The sequence below is a fragment of the Sturnira hondurensis genome, unplaced genomic scaffold (genome assembly GCF_014824575.4).
Source record: "Sturnira hondurensis isolate 20B ecotype Veracruz unplaced genomic scaffold, ASM1482457v3 Scaffold0010428, whole genome shotgun sequence".
Classification (NCBI taxonomy): domain Eukaryota; kingdom Metazoa; phylum Chordata; class Mammalia; order Chiroptera; family Phyllostomidae; genus Sturnira; species Sturnira hondurensis.
This window is the reverse complement of record NW_028083059.1, coordinates 7,018,758-7,036,141: the sequence shown is the minus strand read 5'-3', so window position 1 is coordinate 7,036,141 and position 17,384 is coordinate 7,018,758. Positions and strand designations below refer to the sequence as shown.

Here is a 17,384-nt window from a genome sequence, read left to right as displayed (position 1 = left end):
AAATATTTGGAAATAAATTTAATAAGGGAGGTTCAAGACTTACACACTGAAAACTATAAAATATTGTTGAAAGAAATCAAAGATGATCTAAATAAATAAACGTACATCTCATATTCATGGACTGAATGACTTAATGTTGTTAAGGTGGCAATAACACCCAAATTAAACTAAAACAATGCAATCCCTACCAAAATCCCAACGGCCTTTTTTGCAGAAATAGAAAGCTGATCCTAAAGCTCACATGGCATTGCAGGGGACCAAGAATAGCCAAAACAACCTTGAAGAAAAAAGTTGTAAGACTTACACTTTCTAATTTCAAAACTGATTACTTCTAGGCTCTCAATTTTCTCCCATTGGTTCATGTGCCTGTTTTTCTGTCAATAGCAGGCCATTTTGATAATTCATTGCTCTGTAGTATAATTTGAAGTCAAGTAATATGACACCTTCAGCTTCATTCTTTTTTCCTAGAATTGCTTTGGCTAATCAGGGTCTTTTTAGTTCCCTACAAATCTGATGGGCTTTTTTATTCTATTTCTTTAAAAAAATAACATCAGACTTTGATGGGTATTGCATAAATCTGTACATTGCTTAGTTTAATATGGCCATTTTAACAATGTTGATCTTCCCAATTCATAAACACTGGGAAGTTCTTTCCATTTCATTGTGTCTTTTTCCATCTCTTTTAATAATGCTTTGCAGTTTGCAGTACATAGGCCCTTCACATCCTTTAAGTTATCCCTAGGTATTTTATTCTTTTGGTTGCAAATGCAAAAGGAATTAGTTTTTTTTAAATTTCTTCTTCTGAAACTTTATTGATAGTACATAGGAAAGCAGTGAACTTTTGTACATTGATTTTGTATCCTGCAACTTTATGGAATTTGTTTATTGTTTCTAATAGGTTTTTGGTGGTGTCTTCAAGGCTTTCTATATACAGAATCTTGTGATCTGCAAAAAGTGATACTTGCACTTCTTCTCTCCCAATTTGGATGACTATTATTGTTTTCTCTGGCCTGACTTATTACTAGGACTTCCAGAGCTGTGTTGAGTAAGAGTGGTGAGAGTGGGCATCCTTGTCTCGTTCCTGATCTTAGAGGCAAAGCTCTCTGTGTTTCACCATTGAATATGATACTGACTGAGGGTTTGTCCTGTATGGCCTTTATTATGGTGAGATACTTTCCTTCTATACCCATTTTACTGAGTGTTTTAATCATAAATCATAAATTGACGTTGTATCAAATGCTTGTTCTGCATCTATTGATAAGACCGTGTGATTTTTACCCTTTGCTGTGTTTATCTGGTGTATCACATCAATCAATTTGCATGTGTTAAACTGTCCTTGAGCCCCTGGAATGAACCCCACTTGAACATGATGTATTATTTTCTGAATGTATTGTTGTATTTGATTTGTTATATTTTGTTTAGGACTTTTGCATCTGTAGTCATCAGAAATGCCAGTCTGCAGTTTTCGTCTGTGTGTGTGTTCTCCGTGCCAGGTTTTGGGATCAGGGTTACCTTAGTCTTATAAAATGTGTTAGGAAGTACTGCCCCTTCTTCCATCACTTGGAAGAGTTTGAGAAGGATAGGTATCAAATATTCGAATGCTTGGTAGAATTCACTAGTGAAGATATTTGATCCTGGACTTTTACTTTGGGGAAGGTTTTGTTTTGTTTTGCATTGCTTTGTTTGTTGAGAGTTAGGTGATAGTTTTAAAAGCTTTGCTGAGATATAAATGACAAACAATAAGTTGCATGCAGTGAAAGTATACAGTTTGGCTTTGTTTCAATTTCCTCACTGTTGATCAGCCTATTTAGATTTTCCAATTCTTCATGATTCAGTCTAAGAAAGTTATATGTTTCTAGGAATTTATCCATCTCTTTTAGGTTATTGAATTTGGTGGCACATAATCTTTCATTGCATGATCCTTTGTATTTCTGTGATGTCTGTGGTAACTTCTTTTCTGTTTCTGATTTTGTTTATGAGTTTCATGGTTCTGAGAGTCTGTGCATTTTCTCTAATGTCTTTACATTTTTATGCACTTGTTTAAGCATATATGGAGCAGCAGCAAGAGAAAAAATGCAGTGAGAAGCAAATCACTGTAACATTATTAACTTGAGACAGTTTTGCCCATAAACATTCATACAAAACATAGAAGCATGCAACAAAACATGGAAGCATGTTAAATTCTCCGAAGGCTCCAGACTTTTCTTTCACTTTCAGTGGAATCTAACGGTGTCATCCTTTCCTATGTAAACCCTTCCTTTCCTGCCAGTGTGTGTTTGCACTGATGTTAAATGTTCATTTTTGCTCAAAGCTTCCCATGTTATTGAGTCTGGCCACCAGGATAAAAAAAAAGAAACTAGTCTAGACATATTGATAAGTAGGAAAAATTTTAAATAATCACAGATTTATGCCCAAAGACTTCAACCTCATAGTTCTTCCTCAGAAAAGTTTTGGGGAAGATAAGAAACCATTATTTCTCTGCCCAAAGAGACAACATTAAGCCTGTCAACTCTCAGCTGTGACAGCCCATACCTTCCTCCTTCAAATACTTAATTAATTATGAATGGAACACTAATTAGTTTAATTCTGCACTTTATTATTTTTCTTCAACTTTCTTTTAGTTTCCCTTTTGTTTTTTTAAATTAATTAATTAATTAATCTTTAGAGGGGAAGGGAAGGAGAGAAATATCAATGTATGGTTGCCTCTCGTGAGTCTTCTGCTGGGAACTGGCCTGCAACCCAGGCATGTGCCCTGACTGGGAATCGAACCACGATTCTTTGGTTCGCAGGCCCACGCTCAATCCGCTGAGCTATACCATCCAGGGCTTAGTTTCTCTTTTGTTTTTACTTTCTAGCTTCATTTTTGAATATTTATTTCTTTAACAAATTTGATGTAGTAAATGTATGCAGAATCCCAACTCCTCCAAAACACAATATACTTTCTTTTCACGTACGTGGAACATTTGCTGCTGTTGGGCAATGAGCCAAAGGAGGTCTCAACACATTTCAATGAGAATACATTCTCGGGCTCAAAGCAATTAAGTTGGAAATGAATAGGAAGAAGAAAGAGAATATTTCCAGAAATTAAGAGTACACTCATAAATAATTCATATATTACAGAGGAGTGGATTGAGCTTGGGCTGCAAAACAAAGGGTCACCAGTTCAATTACCAGTCCAGGCACAGCCCTACTGGGTTGTGGGCCAAGTCCCCAGTAGGGGGCACATGAGAGGCAACTACACATTGATGTTTCTCTGCCTCTCTTTCTCCTTCCCTTCCTCTCTCTCTAAAAATAAGCAAATAAAATCCTTTAAAAAATTAAATGAAGAGGAAAGTACATGGAAATTGCAACATTCAAAATTTCCCAAGATGAACTATCATATATCAAATCTTATGGGAAATAACTATAGCAGTATGTAGAGGAAAATCTATAGCTTTAAGTATATCTAAGAACAAGAAAGACTGAAAATAAATGAGCATTAAATTTAAAAAAACTTTAAAAAGAGAAGAATACAGTCTTCTGTATTCTTATTCCATACAAAGCAAAAACTGAAAATAAGGAGAAATTCACAAACCCACAACTATAATATAAAACTTAAACAGACTTCATTCAAAAAGGGAGATATGAATGAGATGAAGGGATTGAGAAGTACAAACTGGCCTTCACAAAACAGTAATGGGGATGTAGAATATAGAATAGGGAATATAGCCAATAATATTGTAATATTGTAATAACTATGTAGGTGGGTACCGAAAATATCAAAGAGATCACTTTGTTAAACATATGATTGTCTAACTACTATGCTATACACCTGAAATTAATACAAATGAATATAGAATATCAACTAATGTAATTGGAAAATTTTTAAAGGAATATAGAATATGTAAGTGATGCAGTTAAAGTGTTCCAAAAGCCTGGCATTATCCCAGGGATGGGATAATAATGCACACGGTGACATCCCAACCAGGAGACAGAGAATGCATAAAAATGTTTTCTATTCATTGCATTTAGGATCTTAGCAGATGATAAAAACCTAAAAATACAACTTCTGTGTAAACTGCTTAAATTCACCAATTATCAATTTTATCTCATCATAGGACATGTTTTATTTGTTCTTTATTATTTTTTTCTTCAAAATAGACTTTAAATTTAGCCCCTCTTCACTAGGCTCTGCTCTGACAGCCTTTCTACTCCCACACGTGCTTAAACATCATGTTTCCTAGCCTGTTCTGGTGTTTCTCTCCCTGGTGCCTGCCAATGCCTTCTTCTCATTCCTCGTGCAAATTCAAGTCCCTGAAATAACTACAAGATCTCAAATCCCCGCTCTCTGAGGACTGAAAATCACTTCTAAGAAGTCTTTACTGATTAAATTACATTGACTTTTCACCTCAGACATTTCCATCTATAGATAGATACTGGATTATGATTTCCAATCCCCTATAACATGTATGCTCACTGAATACAGTTTTCCAACAACACAGAGAGGTCAAGGATTTGACAGAGTAAAATGTAAAGATCCTGGGATTTGCAGTCAGACACACACATTTAGATTCTAGTTCCATTACTGTGTGACCCCGGGCAAGTACTGGGTCTCTCTGACAATACCTAACTTACAAGGCGTTGTGAGGACATAATGAAACAATGTGTGTGTAACAGTCTTGAACAGCAGCTGGCATATTCTTGTTTCTCAATAGAAAACTGTTTCCTCCATTCCCTGCCTTTCTTATATTTCTTGAACTTACTACCCGTTAGTCTGAAAGTTGCTTTAGCATCAGGAACTGCTTCCCACTCAAAGTGCCAGCTCAGAGTTCCCACAGAGTAGGTATCCAGGTATGTGATGAAGATGCACACACCCGACTCCCTTCCCCACTGCTCTCTCATTGCTCCTACCGGGGCTGCTGTCAAAGGCCCCTGTTCTCACCGCAGCAGCTTGTCAGAAGGAAGTCTCTGGGCTCTGGAGCAAAGTGCCCCACCAAACAAAGAGAGAAGGCTATAGGTGAAGACACTAGGTACATTGACTGGAGACCCCAACTCACCTGCCAGAACCAGCTTCCCTGAAGCAGGATAAAGCTTATACGCAGAAGCTCCAAAATTATATTATGGCGCATGAGGAACTCCAAGAAAGCCAAAAGGCCTGCCACAGTGATGATCAAGACCAGTAGCTGGTGCACAAAGATGTCCAGTATTTCCCGACCGTGAGTGTGGTTGTAGAAAATAAAAGCTGACGGAGGAAAACAGTTTGTCTTGTTTAATGAAATCTCTCTCTCTCTCCCTCTCTCCCCTCCCCATCTTCCACAGAACGTTATACGCACACACATTTGTCCAAAATGTCTGCTGCCCACTGCTTCTCAGCTTCTCACAATAATGGCATTTTAGGAGTCATTGCTACCTCTTTAGGATGGAATCTTTGAAATCTAACACTCCTTTTCCCTTCCCCAGCCTTTATTCTCTCCTCTAACACATCATGACATGTTGCACTAACTGAATTTCCAAGCATCTTCTATGCAGGAGGCTGAATAGGAGCCGTGGTGGGTGTGGGGAGCAGCAGTCAGGGCCAGCACACAGAGGAAGGAGGACGAAACCTCAGCTTCAGGAATTCAGTCCCTTGGAGGAAGCACGTGTGCACATAAAACATAAGATGCTCTGGAGGCTCCCAAGAAGTAGAAGGTAACTACATTTTTAGTCCCATGGAAAAAGTGCAGCTTTATCCTCTTTTTTTATTTAGTTGAAAAAGAAAACATGTTTATTTAAACCATTGTAACACCCTGTGATTCAGACTCTTGGTGGTTGGCGCCCATCTTTTATCTAGCCCTTGTTCTCAAAGAGAGGTCGGCGAAAGTGCTCGGCTTCATATGTGGGAGGCAAGGTGGACAGTGAGGAAATGACTGCCTCCTGGTAATTTGGGCCTTTTTTAGCTCCACGGTCAATCCAAATAACAAGTAGCAGTAAATGAAAACGAATCATTTAACACTTGTTTTCAGTGTTTCCCCGTCTAGTAACAGGGAGACCAACTGAGCAAAAAAATGGTATTCTTCTCTAATCTCTCAAGTGCAGGACCTCACATTTTTATGTGACTGAATGCTTTATGTCACATTTTATGCGACTGAACACTCCACCGTGTCCTGGTGGAGTGTTACTACATCGGTATTTAAAAGGCTAGTTAGCAGGTGGAAGAAGCTACCCCGCTCTGTCATCTCATTTCAGGATATTCAGGTATCACTGTTCTGAGCTCAGTTTCACGTTTTCTTCTTCTTTTTTTTTTGAGATGTCAGTTTTTCTTATTTCTTTTTTTTTATGGGTGTTCAAGTACAGTTATCTCCATTTCCCCTACCATGTTTAAGAACAGAAATAATGATAATCTCCAGGATAACCCAGAGGTAAAGAACCATCGCAGCCAGTTCTTCAAGACAGTTGGGAAATGTGAACAAAGCACTGTGAATGATTGTGCTTGTTCCGTTTTACTAAGTGAGTTGGCAGGGAGGAAGCATCTTTGGCATCTGCCTAGGATATCACATAGTTCAACATGGCCCAAATTGATAACCCTATGGACCAAGGCTATGACAGGACACTAAAAAAAATAGCATAAAGGGTTAGACAAATATGCAGTAATAGGGAAAGGTTCAGGAAAATACTCACTCATACTCACCCTCCACAAATAAGGCGTTTGACAGCGTTAACTTGGTTAAAGAGGCCGGGATTGAACTGATGGTAGAGCATAAGATGTTTGCCACACCCAGCAGCCCAAAGAAGAAATACATGGTGGTGTGATGCCAGCCCAGCAGTTGGACCCACTGGCCTTTTTTATAGTCATACAAAGACAGGTGGGGTCCTCCAACAATAAACTGTTCCCCCAGCATACCTGCAGAAGAACACGTTAAAGTTTTAGCAACTCTCTTCATGACTCTAGTGACAAAGCAGGAAGACGCAGGAGGGTTAGCTCTCTGCTTCATCCAGTCTCGGGTCCTTTCAGGACAGTAATTCCTCTTTCTGGGCTGTTCCCTCACAGAGGAGCACTCGCGGTTTGAGCTTGTTTTAGAGGTTCAGATATTATTTTGGGTAATCACTTTCAATCAAAGATAATCGATTTAATCAAAAAGCTATTTCAGATCTTTGAAGCTGAAGACCTTAGTTCCATGACCAGTTTCACTGATGATCTTAATTCCTATTTTAATCTAATGACTAAATAAACCCTGAATGATTCAGGGTCCTGGATGTGTAAGATCAGTCCCACAGAGGATGCCTGCTTCCTTCTGGCACACTGTGTCTCTGGGTAGCTGCCACAAAATAGGGAGCTGTGCTTGGTTCAACATAAAAAGGCCAGAGTTCAGCTTTTCCACAATTAAAGATAACTGAGAAAGCACAGCCAGATACAACCTATGGTCTAGTCAGCTACACAGACAGTGAAACTTTTTTAAACATGCTGCCTTATTTGTTAATCTAAAAAAAATTGGCATGGAAATTTCTCTCTTAAGGAGTGGTTGCTTTGGAATTTGATACCCAGAGCAAAGACCTGTTGCCATGAATTACGCACGAAGAAATCCAAAGGAACATTAGGAAGTTTTGCCCTTCATAAAGGAGAGACTGAAGTGAAATTCTAAAAACACAGGACACTTCCACAGACTCTTACAGTCAATGGAAAGGCCTTAGAAGTCACCTGACCCAGTTTCCCTCTCCAATTCAGAAACGACACAACAAGGATGAGTGCATGAGGCAAGCCCTCCTCAGCCTAACCCTCCACACAGCCTGCCACCAATGGTTATTACTGAAGCCTTCCCATAGTCACCTGATTATTCGGGCGTTATTTTGAAAAATAGTTTCTGATAGAGTTTAGTCTTTCAGGAGTCAGAATAACTGGCATAAAATTATTTCAGCAGCTCCAGTCAATTGTATAAAGGAAATCGACTTTGAGTAGATAAACCAATTAATTACTGTGACTAACTCATTAAGGAACAAACCTTTGTATAAATGTGAAGCATCACTTTCTAATAACTGTCTAAGATAGTGATTACAATGAGAATATATGGTCAGAAATATTCTCAAGTAAAAATTCCATTTTAGCAATTTCTTGATTTGATATTAAAGCTTCTCTGTGCATGGGATAATAATACCCTAAAGGAGAAAACGGATTACAGAAATGGTCTACTCACCAGTTACAGCCATGCAGATTAATACGATTCCCTCCACAATGTCTATTCGATGGAATAATGCTTTGGAACCAAGATAGGAAGTCCGCTTGTGCCTTTTGCAGGCATACTTCAGAACACATTTTAGAGACCACCAAATGCCCATGATGTAGAAGAAGGTTCCAGGGAGGGCATGACCTTTGAAACTCCCCATGTCTACAAGATAAGAACATATAGAAGATGGAGAGATTTTATTTCCAGAACTTAGCCAGATGTCATGTATTCTCTATCTTCTCATGACTATGGATACACCACTGACTCAGAGGAAATGATAAAATGGTAGTACGGTCAACTGTAGCAGATCCACTACAACACCAAAACCAGTAAGAAAAAAATTCACAGTCTTTTTTTTAAAAAGACTTTATTTATTTATTTATCTTTAGAGGGGAAGGAGAGAAGCATCAATGTATGGTTGCCTTTCATGCGTCCCCTGCTGGGAGTTGGCCTGCAGGGAACCAGCCTGCAACCCAGGCATGTGCCCTGACTGGGAATCGAACCGTGATTCTTTGGTTCTCAGGCCCGCGCTCAATCCACTGAGCTACACCAGCCAGGGCTAAAAAATTCACAGTCTTTGAACATCTACCTTGTTCAAGGCACTATGCCAAGTGTCCTACATGAGCTCTTTCACCTGATTTTTACAACATACCTACCCATGAGTGGGAGACTGATTCCCATTTTCAACTGGGATACAGGCTGAGAAAAGTTAAATGACCTACCTGAATCTCACAACTATTAAGCAAAAATTTCATTGTTTTTAACAGGAAGCCCAAAAGGATTTCTCATGCATATTTGAAGAAAAATAGTATTAAGGTTCTATTTTTATGTTTAAAACTTGAAATGATATAAAATTGCCTACAAATTTTTTAAGTAGGTAACTCAAAATATCAAGAATTAAAATGTTTGCAAAAGACTATTAGTGCCCATCAACTGTCTGTGTGCTCCTCCACACTTTTCAACTAATACACAATTGTTTATTTTAAAAATATCTCCATTCCGATGTCTCAAAGCGTGCTCATAGTTAACATCCCCCCAAACTGAACCAAGCGTAGTATACACTCATCACCGCCAGAAAAATGTTTCTCCCCAGTTAACGATTTTGGTTAACACAACCCTTCACCCACTCACTCAAATTCAAAGTATGAACATGATCCTAGAGCTCACCTATATTCCTGCAAACCAATTAGTTATTGAGACCTATTGTTTCTACTGCCTTGCCCTCCCCCACCCCAAATTTGGCAACTTCCCCTAACCACTTCGTTCTACCTGCTTGGGGAATCCTCCCTGACAGCCACACAGGAGAGAGGCCCTCTTATTCCTTTTCAAGGTACCCAGCTCTCACTTTAATGAATTCTTTGTGTGGTCATTATTGAAGGTCTGTCCTCTCCTCTAGCCTCTGTGTTCATTACTGTATGAGCAGTGAGCACCTGGGGCCTCTCAGCGGGTAGGCACCTCCATTTTTTGAGGCTCCCATAATATTAAAAAAGGAAGAAAATGCCAAAACAAGGTTATGAAAACTGTGGCTGCTTTTAAATGTCTAGATTTATCTAATAAATACTTTCAACACACACATAAAGTATATCCCTAATGTGGAAGATAACATGAATGACTAAATAACATTAAACCCTTCCTAGATGTGCAGCTGCAGGCGAGATATCTTCCTAACCCACCTCCGGGGCCAACTAACAGGTTCCCGCTGCCCCGTGGGCTGAGCAAACCTGTCTCTGCACAGCCACTGGGATGGACAGGGAGGCTCTGGGGAGTGGTCGAAGGCTTTTAAAGAGGGATAGGAAGTGATTGCAATGGGAGGGAAAAAATGGGTCCCTGTTTCTACTTCACTTATAAAACTTATGTATCTTTAGCCTTTTCATCTAAAACAATCAGATGGTTCCCACCATTTTCTGTTCAAATGATCCACACAAAACAAAGTCAGAGCGGGCCTGCTGTATTTGTCTGACCCAACAAACCCAGTTGCTCTGGCGCTGCAAGTAACAGTCATTTTACTTTGTTTTCAATGTGGCAAGAAAGAGTTGCCTAGACCTTCAAGTCTCACTTCAGTGTCATCTCCTAGAACACCATTATCCATAAATCTATTTTTTAATCCCCTGTTTTACTACTCCCCTCAGCTACAACTCATTACTTGTAGGAGCCAAGTGCTCCAGAGTTTGATTAGATCTTAATCCAAGGAACAGACACACTCCCCTTGGAAAGAAGAAAGGACTTTCCTCAAACACAAAAGAGGGCACACCTGCCCAACAGCCGCAGAAACCCCAGGGGAAATCTCCAGGAAAGAAAACAAAAAGGTCTTTCTGAACACCCTCCCCGCCTGATCTCGCCCCTTGTAATCAATCTCACAAAGGGAAAGTGGTTCACTCAGGCCTAAAAGGGTGCAAGAGTCAATCATTGGCTTCCAGCTGCAATTCAACCTCAAAATTCATACTCCTCCCTGTTCCACAACCCCTGTCCTCCTAATGACACCAGACTTCATCTTCTGGGCTAAAGATGAGACAGAACTCCTGATACCGGCACTGGCCCTTTTTTTCCTGATAGCCCCTTCAGCGCACTCGCACACTCACGCACACACTCACAGACACACCAGCCAAAAGGGAAATATTCTAAAACTGAAGCACTTAAGAGATAATAGTGGGTAAATGCCAAGATCTAAATCAGGTGTTAGGTGTTAATTCTCAGTGGTTACAGTCACGTAAACCACAGACTAGGCCCGTGCACAAAGGAAAGTAGCCCAGAGAAAAACACTCTAGTTTTCCTGGTGGAATCTCAACTACATATGAATATAAAATGAATATTATGAGAGAAAACTTAAATTTCACCTTGAGCCATCACTAAAATACAGTATTCCTAAATCTTAATTAATGACTCATATTTTAAGACACATTTGTAAATCCAATACCCTCAGCCACTTTGAACTATTTACTGAGCTCCACTTTACTGTTTTCCTTAACACGCAAAGCAAAGTATAGACAAGCACATGCAGCTTTCATATTTTTTGATTCTCCATCATTTCATACCAGCACTTTTCCCAAATTTCAACTGTTTTCAGTTGAAAAGAGTTTTCTTGGTTAAACTATCCTTACCTTCACACTTTCCTTAATGTCAAGTTCAATTCAATTCTTCCAAGAATTTACAATGGTTTTGGTCTCAAGAAGGAAAAGCAGATACTGATCGGCCTAACCCTAAAGCTCTTCCTCCGGGAGATTAAATCAATGTGCTCATTGCTCCCAGAATGAAGTTGAGCGGATAAGCCTCCAAATGTCACATGTCTGCATAAATGTGAACCTAGAGACCACACCCTTCTGAATATCCTAACTCCCTGTTTAAACTTGTGTCATAGAGTATTTCCCAATGAGACTCACCTGGTTACCCCGCCCACATGACCACTAGCATCAGGCATGTACCACCTGCTATGAGAACCAAAGCTGGTGGGGTATGCGGGATCTTTGCTATCCCTCTTCCAGGTCATCAAGATGAACATGAGACAAAGGGAATGGTTATGGCAGCAGTAACATAATAGAGCCTGTTTGACAAGTCCTGTGGAGATAATCCATTTCCTAATATACAGTACCTCAAGCAAGAGATTGCCACAGGTGCCAGGACTGGAGTCATGGTCAAAACCAAAGTTATAGGATAATAAAAGATGATAGAACAAACCAAAAATAAAATGAGAAGAAAACCCACCCTATGAAGCCAAAAAAAAAGATGATGGAACAAAATTGCTGTAGGTCAATAAGGAAGTTCATGTGTTCTAAGAAGTATGTACCGTGGTAGAGAGACAAGTGCACAAATCATTCTAAACCAGTATGAGGCTTGCACAAAGTAAAATGGGGACAAGAAAGCAGGAAAAATCTGACTCTAACCCTGTCTGTATACAAGCCTTACGTTTTGTCTCAATGTTAAACCATTGGTGAGCAAGGGCCATGTCTTCTATAATGCTCTGCACCTAATTAGCACTCAGTAAGTAGCCAGTGGTCCTAGCCAGTGTCGCTCAGTTTGTTGGAGCATTGACCTTTGGACAGAAAGATCGTAGGTTCAATTCCCATTCAGAGCACATAACTGGATTCAATCCCTGGTTGGGGTATGTACAAGAAGGCAACCAATCAACCTTTCTATCTCTCTTTCTTCCTCCCTCCTTCTCTCTAAAAGCAATAAAATAAAAATGTACTTGGGTGAGGAAAAATAATAATAAACAAATAAATAGCCAGTGTGTGATGAGCTCCTTCATGAACTTGACCACCTTGAAACACTGACTTGAGTGGCAACCAGTGTCAGAAACAGCTGTAGTAGTTCATCAAATGCAGATTCCTACCCCTGCTTCAGATCTGCCGAATCAACCAGCAGGGTGAGGCCCAGGAGTCTGAATTTCAACAGGTACCCTCCAGTTGACTTTAATGCATTCTTGAGCTTTGAAAACCAAAGGCTTAGAGTATGTGGAAACAAGCACAGTGACACTGTGACCGTAAGATTTCAATGTGCCCTCCTCATCACCATACCCCAGAGGCCATTCATCGAATGCGGCTGTCATTACCCCTGATGTGTTTGCTCAGGGTGGACAGAGGTGGGTGGCTCAACATCTGCTCCTGAGGCCAGAACAATAATCTGTCCATCACAAGACAATAACCATCTAGAGCACTGCCATTCTAATTATTTTATCCTGTCACTAAGATAGCATTTCATCTTATTTTGATCTCTTCTATAACCCTGCCTTATTCCTATACCCATCTCCATCTTTAAATTATAAAACTATTCATGTCACACGGGCAATTTTGAACCAAACATCCAGAATGACAGACTGTAAACTTGAAAATATGATAGAGAGTAATGCAAATCATATTAATGTCTTAAGAAAAAGAACAACAAATACAAAGTTAGAACAAAGGTTATGTTGCATCACCTGCCTGTTATCAACTCTTCAGCATAAACAGAAGCCTGGACTCTCCATTTGTAGTATTGCACCTGAGATGAGAAGGGGACTACCAGCCACTGAACATCAGTAGTCTTTGAGACAACTCAAGGAAGTATTATTTCTGCCCTAAGTATGTGGAAACTGAGACTCTAAAAGATTTGCTAACCCATGGAAAGTCACAGCGTCAGTGAAGGCCACAGCTAAAATTCCAAATTCCTTATGTATCTGATTCCACACCTCATCCTACTCTCCTAAATAAGAGCAAGAACTAGAAAAGGTCTGTAAACAGCCCATCAAACAATCTTCATTGATCACCTTTGAGCACGTTAAACACTGTAGGGAAAGGGCTTCCCCTTCTAGGACTTTCTACCATTGAGTTGTAAGCACATGAAAATGAGGCAAAGCTTTGCATGTGGCCTGAGTGGTTTATTCACCACTCCTGTAGTCAAAGTCGGAATGCATAGGGCCACCAAAAAAAAAAGGAGAGTGGGGCTGAGCAGTCTGCAAGGACTTCATTTGACAAAGGGCTAGATGCCAGAGGCAAGGACCTAAAGAAGTCATTCTACAGTTCCAGGCTTCATGCTGCTTTGTAAGTTCAAGTCAATGAACAATGATCGAGTACTTCACACATATCTAAGGATTCCCTTCAAGTTATTGGGGCCCCCTGTGGTGAGCAAGTATATCTACTTTCTGTTGCTGCTGTAACTCAAATGGAAAATGTTCCCCAATTTTAAGGAGCCATGTGATTAGATTGGGCCTGCCCACATGATCACATCTCCTTAGCTTACCGTGTTTTTAGGACTATAAGATGCACCAGACCATAAGACACACCTAGGTTTTAAAGGAGGAAAATAGGGAAAATATTTGAAGCAAAAAATGTGATAAAATATTTAATAACCTGTGACCCCACTCCACCGCTGCCACCCACTTCCCACAGCAAGCCAGGTAAGCTACACTAGGAGTACAAGACGCACCCCCATTTTCCTCCCAAATTTGGAGGGTGCATCCTATAGTCCAAAAAATAGGGTAATCACTTCTGCAAAATCCCTTTTGTCACGTGAGGTGACACATCACAAGTTCTCAAAATTAGAACTGCTTGATGAACTTCTTCCTCAAAGACACGACTCCCACACTCAGCATCCCAGTCCCCAGTCTCCACCCAGAGGAGAAGGCTGTGCCATTGTGGTTCAGGCTACAGGCCCAGGCAGCCAGTGGCCCATACTAGCTTACTGAGGAATGTACAGCCAAGTGCAGTGACCACACCTGAATCAACAGTGTTGACACATTCATTTACCTCGCACCTTCTCACAGGGGAGTGCTGCTATCAGGAGCTCTTTTGGCAATGACATCTAAATGAATCCTTGTCCTATCTACAGAAAAGTTCTCCAGCCCAGTTCTCACGGACTTGGCTGACTGGCCTCTCTTTACCCACTTTCCTGCATCCTGCTCCTCCCTTCCTTTTCTCCCTTCTGCCTGCCACAACCAGCTCTCAGAAGGCAGCAGAGATGTATCGGCATCCTAAGCAAACTGCCTCCAAGAGCACAAAGACCATCTTGGGAAATAAAGACACTTCTGGATCAAATTCGAAATTTTGGCTCATCTTAGATATCTGTGTGTGGAGGAGCCGTAGACAGAAGATAATAAATAGAATCCCAGAGAGCCAAGAGTGAGGAAAAGGGAAATGGTTCGCCCACTAGGGCTAATAAATTTCTGGTTTATGAAGCTCATAGGCTTACAAACTACACCCGCATCCAGTTCTTCCCACCCTTCAGCTTCTTCATCTTTCTCACCGGTGGATGCCTTTCCCTAGGAGGCTACTCTGAGAAACCATTCTAATCTGATTTTCCTCTACAAACCTGTTCTGGTTCTCCGCATCCTCCCGCCCTCCTGCCACCAACACACACATAAATTTGATTTGGTCAGGTGTGGGTCATGGGTGAGGGCCTCCGCATTTTTTCCACTGTATCCATCTAACACACACCTAGCCTTGGCAACCACCCAACACAATTAATTATTGAACCCTCACCCTGTGTCAGAAGGGATAGTGTCAGAGAAACGAGGTCATTTTTAACCTAAGGATGTCTGGGGTTCCCTGGGAAGGACTTTTGGCAAGTTTCTGGCTTGTTGAGAGGAAATTAATTCAGTTTTTCTGTGAATGTGTGCCTCCGAGATTACTCAGAGATATGTATGGGAATGGTGAGTTCTCCTGGCTGCCTGCTCTATCACTCAATCCCTCATTCTTCTAACTTTCCATGCACCTTTTCAACACATATTTATTAATATTTATTAAACAACTGTGATGTGTTGAGTACATTTCTATCCATCAGGGACGCGAGTTCAAATCAGAATCCTCATATTAACCAGATCCCCAGGTGACTCAAATGCACTTTCAAGTCTGAGAAACACTGGTCCTGAGCAGCACTTCTCAACAGCACGATTGACATTTCAGGCCCAAGAATTCTTGGCTGTGTGGGGCTTTCCTGTGGTAAGAAGTTTAGCAACTTCTCTGGCTTCTACATACTAGGTTCTCGCAGCACTTTCCTCCAGTTGTGACAATCAAAAATATCCACAGATGTTGATATAAGTCCCAAGGGGCAAAATCACATTTCCTTCCCCAGTCAAGAAGCACTGGTTTAGGAAATGCAAATCAAAACCACAATGAGATACCACCTCACACCTGTTAGAACGGCTATCATCCACAAGACAAGAAATAACGAGTGTTGGAGAGGTTATGAATAATAAGAAACCCTCATTCTCTGTTGTGGGAATGTAAAATGGTACGGTCACTGTGGAAAACAGTGAGGTTCCTCCAAAAATAGAGCTACCATATGACCCAGCAATCCCTCTTCTGGGTATCTACCCAAATGATTATTGAAAACATTTATTTGTAAAAATATATGTACTCCTGTGCTCATTGCAGTATTACTCATGGTGGCTGAAACATGGAAACAACCAAAGTGTCCTTCAATAATGACTGGATAAAGACGTGATACATGAACACAATGGAATTCTACTCAGCCATAAGAAAACACGTAACACTGCCATTTATGATGACATAGATGGATCTTGAGACTATCATGCTAAGGAAAATATGTCAGACCAAAAAAGTCAAGAACCACGTGATGTTACACGTATGTGGGACATAAAACTGAAAGTAAAAATGAACAAAGAAGAAAGACAAACAAGCAAAACTCACAGGCACAACAGCATGGTGGTTACCAGAAGGAAAGAGGGGTGGGGGGAGGTAAAAGAGGGTAAAGGGGGTCAAACATATGGTGACGGGAGGAGACTTGACTTTGGGTGGTGAGCACACAATGTAATATACAAATGATGTATTATAGAATTGCACACTTGAAACATAAAATTTTTTGTTAATTACTTTTTTATTAAAATGTAATATGCATATAGAAAGTGTTAGCAAATTGTATATTATCAGAAAACCAAGATTTCTCCTTAAGCTCTCTGCCAGTCACTAATACTTCTCATCAAATTAAGCACTATCCTGATTTTTATTTCTATCTGTTAGTTTTACCCAGTTTTGATATAATATAGATTTTGTAGAATTTTTTTATATATGCTTTACATATTCCATACAAATGTTTGTGAGAATATATCTTCTTGCATGTAATTATTCATTTTTATTGCTATACAACACTCAATTCTATGAAACCTATATAACTTTATTAACCAATGTCACCCCAATAAATTTAATAAAATTTTTTAGAGTACTGTTTTAAAAGGCTCTTGGTCCAATTCCCTTAACATGAGAATGTTTTTCTTTTTTATTGGGAAAATAAAGAAATTTAACTGTTAACAAGTGCACCAAAGTCCAACCAGGATTGTGTGTCCCTTCCTCAGAAAGATCATGTACACATTATTGCAACCAATAAACAAACACAACATTATTTGGAAAAATAATGCCTGCATAATCCCCGTGACCTCTAACATAAATAGCTTTCAAGTTTGCTGGTTAATGTTACTGCTAAGAACAAAGCGGGACGGGCGTAAGTAGGACATACACGACATCAACACTAATCCTTGGGCGCTGCCCCTGCCGATTGCATTTGTCCCAGGTGTGGTCATGTAAGGTCTACCTGGAACATCTCTCCACTTTGAAAAAGATGGCCAGTGTGGGAAAAGTACTCTGCGTCCACCACCAAACAGTGAAATTGGTGACAAGAGAGGGAAAGTCATGTTCCGATCTAGCTTACGAAAAAATAAATCACATAAGCAGAGGCTGAACCACTGTGGTGATGTCTGAGCCCCGTGCAATTTTGAGTACA

At 40.1% G+C, this 17,384-nt stretch overlaps 1 protein-coding gene across 4 annotated transcripts in view; it reads right to left on the bottom strand.

The window, feature by feature from the left end:
• Positions 1-17,384, bottom strand: part of TMEM45A (transmembrane protein 45A) — a 56,860-nt gene that overhangs the window by 5,973 nt on the left and 33,503 nt on the right. For 2 of the 4 annotated variants that reach the window (XM_037058947.1, XM_037058943.1), the window contains exons 3-5: positions 8,148-8,339; positions 6,647-6,859; positions 5,037-5,221 (exon numbers count right to left, since the gene is read on the bottom strand). In XM_037058947.1, coding sequence (XP_036914842.1) covers positions 5,037-5,221; positions 6,647-6,859; positions 8,148-8,337 — 588 coding nt within the window. In that variant the 5' untranslated portion in view covers positions 8,338-8,339. Of the gene's footprint in view, positions 1-5,036; positions 5,222-6,646; positions 6,860-8,147; positions 8,340-11,275; positions 11,442-11,554; positions 11,657-17,384 lie in introns of those variants that run through there. The other 2 variants (XM_037058946.1, XM_037058944.1) reach the window with 2 other exon arrangements.